Source organism: Triticum aestivum, chromosome 5A (genome assembly GCF_018294505.1).
Source record: "Triticum aestivum cultivar Chinese Spring chromosome 5A, IWGSC CS RefSeq v2.1, whole genome shotgun sequence".
Classification (NCBI taxonomy): Eukaryota; Viridiplantae; Streptophyta; class Magnoliopsida; order Poales; family Poaceae; genus Triticum; species Triticum aestivum.
In genome coordinates this window covers 664311590-664321464 of record NC_057806.1, presented here as the reverse complement: position 1 = coordinate 664321464, position 9875 = coordinate 664311590, and the positions used below count along the sequence as shown (strand labels likewise).

At 44.6% G+C, this 9875-nt stretch overlaps 1 protein-coding gene and 1 non-coding gene across 2 annotated transcripts; one reads left to right on the top strand and one right to left on the bottom strand.

Annotated features, from left to right (window-relative positions):
- Window positions 1-5019: 5019 nt before the first annotated feature.
- Window positions 5020-5091, bottom strand: TRNAH-GUG (transfer RNA histidin (anticodon GUG)). Its single transcript has one exon. It is a non-coding gene; the product is annotated as a tRNA-His (tRNA).
- A 212-nt stretch (window positions 5092-5303) lies between these two features.
- LOC123105779 (G-patch domain-containing protein 1) lies at window positions 5304-9666 on the top strand. The gene is made up of 11 exons (XM_044527922.1): window positions 5304-5518; window positions 6059-6143; window positions 6263-6342; window positions 6465-6486; window positions 6571-6664; window positions 6734-6800; window positions 6940-7030; window positions 7538-7695; window positions 8561-8839; window positions 8928-9041; window positions 9201-9666. Exons 1-11 carry the CDS (start codon window positions 5441-5443, stop codon window positions 9255-9257), a joined length of 1125 nt encoding a protein of 374 aa, XP_044383857.1. The 5' UTR covers window positions 5304-5440; the 3' UTR covers window positions 9258-9666.
- Window positions 9667-9875: the final 209 nt, after the last annotated feature.

Genomic DNA, 9875 nt, shown 5'->3' with positions numbered 1-9875 from the left:
CTGCTACGATCCCCAACAACGTATTGGGTCTTATTGGGCCATACGGGAAAGAAGGAAAAGGGCCTCAAGGGTGGCCGCACCCCTCCCCTTGGTCTGGTCCGAATTGGACTAGGGAAGGGGGGCGCCCCCTTCCTTCCTTCTCCTTTTCCCTTCCTCTTTTCCTATTCCATATGGGAGGTGGAATCCTACTAGGACTAGGGAGTCCTAGTAGGACTCCACACTTGGCGCGCCCCCTCCTAGGGCCGGTCTCCTCCTCCCTTGCTCCTTTATATACGGGTGCAGGGGGGCACCCCAAAGACACAACAATTGATCATTAATCTCTTAGCCGTGTGCGGTGCCCCCTTCCATCATAATCCTTGATAATATTGTAGCGGTGCTTAGGCGAAGCCCTGCGACAGTAGAACATCAAGATCGTCACCACGCCGTCGTGCTCACGGAACTCTTCCCCGACATTCTGCTGGATCGGAGTCCGGGGATCGTCATCGAGCTGAACGTGTGCTAGAACTCGGAGGTGCCGTAGTTTCGGTGCTTGATCGGTCGGGCCGTGAAGACGTACGACTACATCAACCGCGTTGTGCTAACGCTTCCGCTTTCGGTCTACGAGGGTACGTAGACAACACCCTCCTCTTTCGTTGCTATGCATCACCATGATCTTGCGTGTGCGTAGGAAAATTTTGAAATTACTACGTTCCCCAACATATGAAACCGGGTGGGCCAAAATGAGGCAGATCTGACGTGGCAGCCGCTTCTGGGCGTCCCCATATCCCCTCAGATATGGGCTGAGTATGGCGAGTATCGATCAGTCCGAGTGTTTGAGTCAAATTTATCAAGTTCGGTTGGGTGGCAATTTTGCGGGCAGCCCGCCCATGCGATTGGGGCAGATATGGGGGTTGGTTTGTAGATGGTCTTATTCACTTGCTTATATTGGTCGCTTGCAAATGACGAACGGCTTGCTGGCTGCGAAATGTGCCAGGGGAGATAGATAGCACAATGAACTTTGATCGTAATCACCATGTTTAATTAGTGAAAGTCTCTTTCCTACTAAAGAACCCTTTTAAGGTAATACGTATCTTTATCATTATACGATAAGGATCATAGTACAAATTAGGTAAGCACCAACTTTTCAAGACTAAAAAGACAACGAAATGCTAGCCTTTGCACAGCTAATTGAAAAATTATAATACAACTTAAAGAATCCCTTGAACTTGACACAAACGTCTATCACCTGACTCCGGTGCCACCACAACAGCCACCAAAGGAAAACAAAGATGGATTGCCTCCTCAGCCAAGTTCGACCCCGCTCTATCACTGATATGCAGCTTTGCAGACCTCCAAGGTGGCTCATCAAAGGTGAAGTCATCATTGTTGAACGAATACCCAAACACGCCGTCCAACTCCAGATCTAGCACCCCTACACGACTAACATGTCGGAGAAGGAAACCATACCTGTCATCCATGAACCACGAGCCAAGCACAGGATCCACCATCTTTCAGATGTCGCCGGGTGCATACCACATCTGCATCCGCTCCTAGACTACCCCCAAGCTCCACGTCAGCGCTGGAGTAAATGCCCTTGCAACAGTGGAGGCTGAGAACACATCTCCACCATGAGAATGCCGTCGTCGTCACGCCATCCTTGCTTGGACAAACTGGTCTCCAAATCCATCCCCAAACGCAGAGCCGATCGCCTCGTTGGGGAAGAATACGAAGATTCTTTATTCAACACCATCAACACGGTAGCCGAAGCCAAGGCGATGGACAACTAGAAAACTAAGCTACTAGGGCCTAGAACGATCGACATGCGTGGATCCGACGACCCCCTTAGCACCGATGACCGAGGTAATCGGCGGAGGGGAGCCACCGAAGGACGGTGGCAGAGGAGACTCTCCTAGCTGCTTGGCGAGATCGCCTCTTCTTTCTTTGAGAGAAGAAAGAAAAGTGGGAACTTTCCTTGGGATCAGCGAGAGAACTTTTCTTCCCGTGGAAGAACCTGATCAAATGTCTACCTATTTCATTTGGTTCTTTTTTATTTCGTATATAAGATTTGACCATATTTATATTAAAAAATATTAAACATCTACAATATCAAATTTATGCAATATAAAAATTATTTTTTCCTTGTAAATACGTAAAAAACTTATGTATCATTGCATTGATAAAAGAAATAAAATGTAGCAATTACAGACATGAGCTCGAAGCACAAACACGACAGCCAGGTGAGCGAGACAAACAAGCGCAGACAAGCCAAGGGATGCGCAGCCCTACGAAGCTGTCCTAAATCTCGCCAATGAAGTGGCCAAGTCCCTTGGCCCGGGCACGAGCCCATGCTCTATTGTCTTCCTCGATCCGTTGCGGTGCTTTCAGATCCTCCAAGCCGCGAGGATGAAGATGGTTGCAAGGCCGCGTCGTAAGGCCGTCGGGGAATCTCGAATGGATGTGGCGAACCAGTCGCGGAGTTCCGAGTCCGGAGATATTAAATTCATGATGCATCTAATGATATTGATTTTGTAGCGTGGATGTTGATATTTTTACTACTAGGAAAAGTGCCCGTGCGTTGCAACGGGAGAAAAAAAATTCACGCCTCATACATACACTTAACGACATCAGCAAATCCTTGAAATCTTTCATGATGCCACGCAACAAGCAACATGATAACTTTTCTAAAAAAACAAGCAACATGATAAGTGGTGTTGTGCAAAAACATAAAGGTGTGATGATTTTTGAAGTGAACTGAAGGTGTTTAGAATTCATTATACAACGCAAATATCTATCTAGTTGCCAATATATGTTTACGCATTTGTTGTTGTTTCTCGGTGACGCAAAAAAAATATTGCATTAGAATGAAATAGCAAAGTACATTTTAGTATTTAATGATAACATGTGCATAAGTGTTTTCATATACTCCCTTCGTCCAAAATAACTTGTCCCAAGTTTGTCCCTCAAATGGATGTATCTAACACCAAATTAGTGCTAGGTATATCTCTTTGAAGGACAAGTTTTTTCGGACGGAGTGAATATACCCAGCGCATATATATGCGACGCGACGCGAATGTGTGTGTGTGTGTGTGTGTGTGTGTGCAATCATAATTCAGTTCAAGACTTAATTTGGTTGCAAACATATAGGATAGCTCCACAAAAACAACCAATCTATAAGGACATATGTAATAGGCATTTCTAAAATATCTCATCATACAAAGAAGGTATTATTTAAGTTTGCACCCTGAACGTAATTTCAAAAATTAATGATAATAGCATATTTGAAATCTACATATTTTTCTGATGAATTTTCATATATGGCAGGTCAGATTTAAAGTTAGGGTTTCAAAAATATGAAAATTTCAAAAAGTAATTGATTTTTTAAAGGAAAAGGGTGGTTGTGGGAATCGAACCCACAACCTCTAGCGCAGTAGGTCATGGAACCAACCAATGCGCTGCTCGCCTAGTCGTTGTATATGAGGGGATCTCCCTTATTGAGCTATGGGCGAGCGCGAAAAAAAAAACAAAACGTTCTTCTCACTTACCGGTGGCATTGGTGAGTAATTATTTGCAACTTTAGGGGCAGTTTTAATGACGGACGGGTAGAAGCGATAGCCGCTTTATTAGTAGGTAAAGATAAAGATAAAGATAAAGATAAAGATGGTCAAATTTTATGAGGTTTGACTACAAACAAATCTAGATCTAATGTACAACATAAAAATGACAGAAGGGAGTGTGATCGATGACGGGACAGGCCGGCCGGTGGTACGTGGCGAAACGGCGGGTTCGGACGCGTTTGCCCGGCGGTCGATCGTTTTGGTGCTGGTGGCCGCCCCACTACCCCACTCGCCGACGACGAGGCCACCGGCCAGTCCACACTCGCCAGCTTCTTCCCATCCTCGCAGCTGTTGCCTATTTAGGCGGTCACATACACTGCTGCTTTATTCATCGATCGTTCGCGGGCTAGCTTAGCTACTTACATGAAAACGACGACATGCATGCGTGCTAATCTTGTGGAATTAACGACCATCGATCGCAACACTGAGTAGCTTGTCACGCCACACGTACGGCCAGCTCTTGTGTTTGTTCCTTCTTAAATCTTAATCACCAGGCACCTGCTGACCGGCGTGCACACACGGCAGCACCGTTGTGGAAGATAGTGGCGGGTGACGTGATGTGCGATGGATCGCTCCGATTAAATCCCATGGTGCGCGACGGCGACGGCGACGGCGACGGGGCCGACGCCATGGTGCCCTCCCTGGTGGGGCTGCCGGTGCGCCGCGTTTGCTCGGAGCCGGCGACACGTACGTCCGTCCACGCGGGGTCTCGATAACTACCTAATTCTAGGGAGGCACGTAACGCGCGGGCTCGGATATATTGGTTGATTGACTAGCTTTTGGACGATTTGGACACGCCGTGCGTCGCATGCGCTCCACGTACTGGGCACCTAATCTGCTGCTGCTGCTCCGTGTGAGCCCGGGTACGTACGTGGGGGTCACTGTTGGAGAGGAGAGGAGAGGAGAGGAGGAGAGTGAGTCGCCACGTTTCTCCTTCCGGTCTGTCACGCAGCACTTTTCTGCCTAACCTAACGCCGGCTGCCAGCAAATAATATCTCAGCACCGGCAAGCTGCGGTCATGGCTGATGTATACGTGGATGGATCAGAGTCGCGAAAGAGACCGCGCAAAAAGAAAAGGAAGAATGTACCACGGTGATTTGGGGTAGGAGTCCATTTGCCGACGGCGCATGCGAATTGCATGCAGATTCCAGCCGCCTGGATGCACGGTCAAAGAATGTGTAGCTGGCGACAGTGAATGATCACTGGAGTACGTCTGATTTCTTCTTCTTTCCTTTTCTTTTTGCAAGTTGGAGTAAGAAGTCTTGAGTTCTGACCGAGAATGTGCGTGATTGCTCCATCTGATAGACAGGTTGACGTACAAGATAACCCATCCATGTACACCACTGTTATCTGAAGGAGACAGGCAGATGAGTCAACCTTGAACATGACGCACAAATTTCACAAAAAACAAAAATAAGAAGTGAAGTGTGGCTGCTGGGATTCGAGCCCAGGTCTCCACGGCCACAACGTGGAATTCTCACCACTAAACTACAGCCACTTTGATGTCCTGGCTAAGGAATCATCCTATTTGTATACAATACGTACACCCCAACACGCGTTTCAAAATAAGAAACTTCTCCTTCTGTACGGGTCCCAGCCCAAGACAGTCTGAATGGGTTACGGAGCAAGGCCCAGGAGGCCCGTCCGACGACGGGCCGACGGTCAAGCCCCACCAACCCCCGAGCGCGAATCTCCAGGCGAGAGACACCGGCTCAAAACCCCCTCGACCGCGCATTCTTAGGGTTTCCTCTCTCTCCTCGGCTCCGCCCAGGCAACTCCACCCCCAATCCAACCGTACCGGCGGCGGCGAACGCGGCGACGAACCCGCGCAGCGCAGCCCAGGCGCCATGGCCGCGCCGGAGGCACCCACGTGCTACGTCGGGGTCGCGCGCCAGTCCGCCGCCTTCCGCCTCATGAAGCAAATGGTACGTACGCTACGCGGTCCCTGACGCGATCACCTCCTCGGCGGAAATTTACGATTAGAAAATGTAGAAAAAAAATTATGAATGTTTGGTGTGCCTGGCCTCGACTTGGCAAGGTAGACTATATAGAGCCGCTTAGCATTCAGTAATTCATTTGAGTTGCATATATGCAGGCTTGTTTACAGTTAAACTTTCCAGGAGTTGCTATTGGCCAGCCTGTTCGTGTAGCTAGCAACTTTCGTTAATTGTTACGGAGATAGAAACTTAAGATATTGTTTTAGGATTGCTATATTCAAAGTTGCAAATATAGCGAATGTGTCTACTCATAGGGAGAAGCTAAAATTTATGCTATCTCGGTGTGCTGCAACTGCACACAGAGTATGATTTATCTAAAATTTCGAGGTTTTTCTTAGCAAACGTGTATGAGGGGTATGGATAAATTGGTGTTTGTCAAGTTGTACTGACGGTGACTGCGTGTTCGATTTAGAAATGGTCTATTGTACTGATCTCTCCATGATTAGTCTTTCTCTTCTTGTGTGGTAGGGATGGGAAGAAGGTGAAGGCCTCGGGAAAGACAAGCAGGGTATAAAGGGGCATGTCAGAGTGAAACAAAAGCAGGACACACTAGGTATGCTTAGCTCTTTGTAGAAATACTGCCCGATTTAAGCATTTGTTGAGTAAAGAAGCATATTTGTCTGATCGGCCATGGGTGGGGTCGCTGAAATCTGAGTCTGTTCTCCTACGCAGGTGTTGGTGTGGACAATCCTCAGAACAAATGGGCGTATGATACCACCCAGTTCGATGATATACTAAAGAAACTGAAAGTGGTATGGTGTATAGCAATTCTTTTCTCTGCTGCTTGTATCAATGAATAATGATTCAAGTGTCTGATCATGTCCTTTTATGTTTTTCTTTGTCATTTGGTAATGGCCCCTCTCTGCGCTGACAGCAATCTACTACTCCTGCTAAAGGTAGCATGAAAAGTCTGCATGTATGTTCTATTTTTATAATCTATTTTGTTAGTTATTGTTTAATGTTGTTAATTGTTTCTACAGAAATTGAGGATGTAAGCAGTTCACCTGACAGTACACCCAAGAAAGATAAACCTGCAAAAGATGAAGTCGCTAAAGTTACCCGGCCTCAAGGAAGGTTGGTCTCGCCCCTAATTTCAATCCTTTGATTTATATTTTCTTGCCATCACACCATTATTTCTTACAGATATAAGAAAAGGGAGAGGGGGAAAAGTGTGAGGGGTTATTCAGCAGTTGATCTTGAAGGCATACTTGTGAGTGATTCTTTTCTTGCATGTTGATTCTGTCAGGCAATCTACTTAGTGTCAATGAACATTTGTTTCCTCCTTCAGAGTGTGTACCATGTGGTTAACCTGTAATATCTTGTAAGATTGAAACATTGTGTTGGAACAGGTTCGGAAGAAGGAAAATGATTGCGAGGTGGATCAGGAAGTTCAACCATCATGTATGGAAGAGCCTGATATCACCATCGGCCAGGGTGCAGGTTGGCAGCTCATCTGCATATGTCCTTTAACTATTTTTTTCTGGACATGATTGCAATATATTGCATTAGCTATCGCCCTATAATTAAAGGGTGTGTATTTGATTAAACTCTAAAGATTCCAGAATGCTTGCTAGTTTAGGTCTGGTTATCGATAATTTTGCATGTTTTCTAATTATATAGAAGTCTGGTCGTTAGGTTTCTACTGCTATACTTAGAAAACTGCAAAATACTCCAATTTTTTTAGTTTGGTGTGTGCACTGCATATAAGTTAATTATCTGCTTACTGTTGTGAGATTTGCTGATTATACTGTTGATGAACTTGGTTAGAAAGGAAGTCTGTGTGCTACGACTGTCCTATTCTGCTGCTTAACCAAAAAAGCACATTTTTGTTGAATTTAAATTAGTGTGCTATTGTTCATTTCTTATTGCTGAACTGTTCTGAAAATGTGCTATAAGAACTTCATTGAGGTTTTAGTAACTTTCAGTGTCAACTTAATGTTGATTCAGTATCCCAAGCTGAAGATGTGAACTGGTGGGGGCACAAGTTTGGATATGTATCAGGAGGCTTTTTAGGAGCAAAATCTCGCAAGAATAAAAAAGATAATTCTAATGTCCGTCAGATGTTTGGGGAAGATGATCAAGAAAATCTGTACAACCTTGTTCAGGTTAGTATGCACAACCCATAAGGTTCCCTGATGTCTTACTGTCAGCTCTGTTATTTCTAAAATTGACCTTGATAGGTTAAGTACCGTCCCTTGTTGGTATCTTGTCAATGCTGATGATTCTGGAAGCTTGTCAGCTGCATCTAAGTACCTTGTTTGCCAATTAATTTCATTTGGCTGAGATTACGTCCATACATTCTCACTTGAAGCATTGAATTTCTGTGAATGAAATTTCGCATGGTTACGCAATTTGTCTGATCTAATGTCATACAAACTGATATAATTCCCTGGCTGCCCCTGGTGTGCTATACCACCCTACGTGTAATGGTGGTTCATGCATTAAGATTCACGTAGTCGTCATCTTCATTTTATGACATTTCATTTTACACCTTAAGAAAGTCAACCCTACATTGTCTAAATGTCCAAAACAAAGGTCAATGAGGCCTAGATTCCACTGCCACTCAATCATTAATTTCATTTTCAACGCCTAACATTAGGGATGCAAATTTGGAGCCTTTAGGGTACCCTCCGACCCTACTTACTGCAACCAAATGAACTAAAGTTTCAGAAATGAAGTGAATTCTGAAAATTGAGCTCATTTTGTTGAACTAAAGAGGGTCCGAGGGTACCCTCAAGGTTCCAAATTTGCATGCCTACCTAACATACAGTGAAATATATTTGTAGAAGCAACATATGAATAGTGTATCACATGCTTTATAATGATGCATAGTACAGACACATAATAACCGATTCTCAAAGCATGACCTGTGGTATATAACAAGCGGGTGTAGCCCACCGTTAATAAGCAAATCAGCATTTGTACCTCAATTCCCAATATATCCATTATTTACAAACGATCTCTCTGCAGGACAAAGCTACATCTGGAAAGCAGGGTCTTGGCATCAAGGACCTGCCGATGAAAGTTGGTGGCCAGCGTTGGAAGGGGAACAAAACCTCTCTTGGTGATAGTGATGAGGAAAACTCAACCCAGTCTGAATTATCAGAAGTGGAAGAAGATGAAGACGAGGAAGGATCTGCCAGTGATGCTAAAGTAAATGAAGTACATGTGAAAACCGTAAAAGAAGTTTGCGTGGATGCTAAACCTAAAACCAAGTTCAAGAAGCTTTGCAAAAAAATTCTTCGTCAGGTAGAATCTCATTTCTTCTTTGTGTGAGGCACTGAAGCTTATAGAAGCTGTTGAACACATGATGTTCATTATTTGTTACTCTTTGCAGGCTCCATCTCAGTCCATGAAATTGAAGGAGCTCAAGGAAGCTGTTGAAGAACACTCAACTATTTTGTCCGACTTCTCCTGTAGACGTGAAGCTCTTTCATTCTTGAAGAGGAAGGTATATAACGCTTCACATTGTTGTTTGGCAGGCCCTATTGATACATGTAGATTAAGCTTGTCATGCTCATGCAAATCCATTTGGAAGTACCGCTATTCTCATCTAAGCTTTTGTTGCCATTGCTTACATCTGATTCACTTTTCTTGTTGAATTTTCCAGCTCCAGGGAAGCAAGAAATTCAATCTGGAGGGCAAAAGGGTTCATCTTGTATCATGAAGCAAATACGAAGCCTACGGGAGACAATATGATTTTGCGTGTGGCTCCTGCAGTCATATATTTGTCGATTGTTGCTTCGGACGAGTATACATACAGGCTGTGCACCAAGTGGCACGGTATAGATGTAAGGAGTCATAGGCCCGGGACGGGGGCCAAAATTTTGCAAATCTTGCCAGCTGCTGGAAATTTGGAAGTGTGTGCTGAGTCATCTGTATCGTAATATCCATGTAGCTGATGCATCTATAGGTGTTTGTAATTTTTTTTTGTTGGGTGTAGACTTGTATTTAGAGGATGGTTATGCCTATTGTGCATTGGCTGTCTCGGGTTTAGAACTCGCTCATATAAGTCTCCAAACTCACTTTGCTCCATAAGTTTCCACATGCATATGATCATCAACTATTTTTCCCCCTGCTCAGCATCTCATACAAGTCTCCAAACAAACTTTGCTCCATAAGTTTCCACATGCATATGTTCATCAACTATTTTTTTCCCCAGCTCAGCATCGGTGTTAATTTAACCAACAATCTGCAGGCAGTCATGGGGATATTTGTTCAGTTAAATCTGACAAAGCATAGAGTTCTAAACCTTGTTGAACCTTGATACACCTCATTTTTCTGC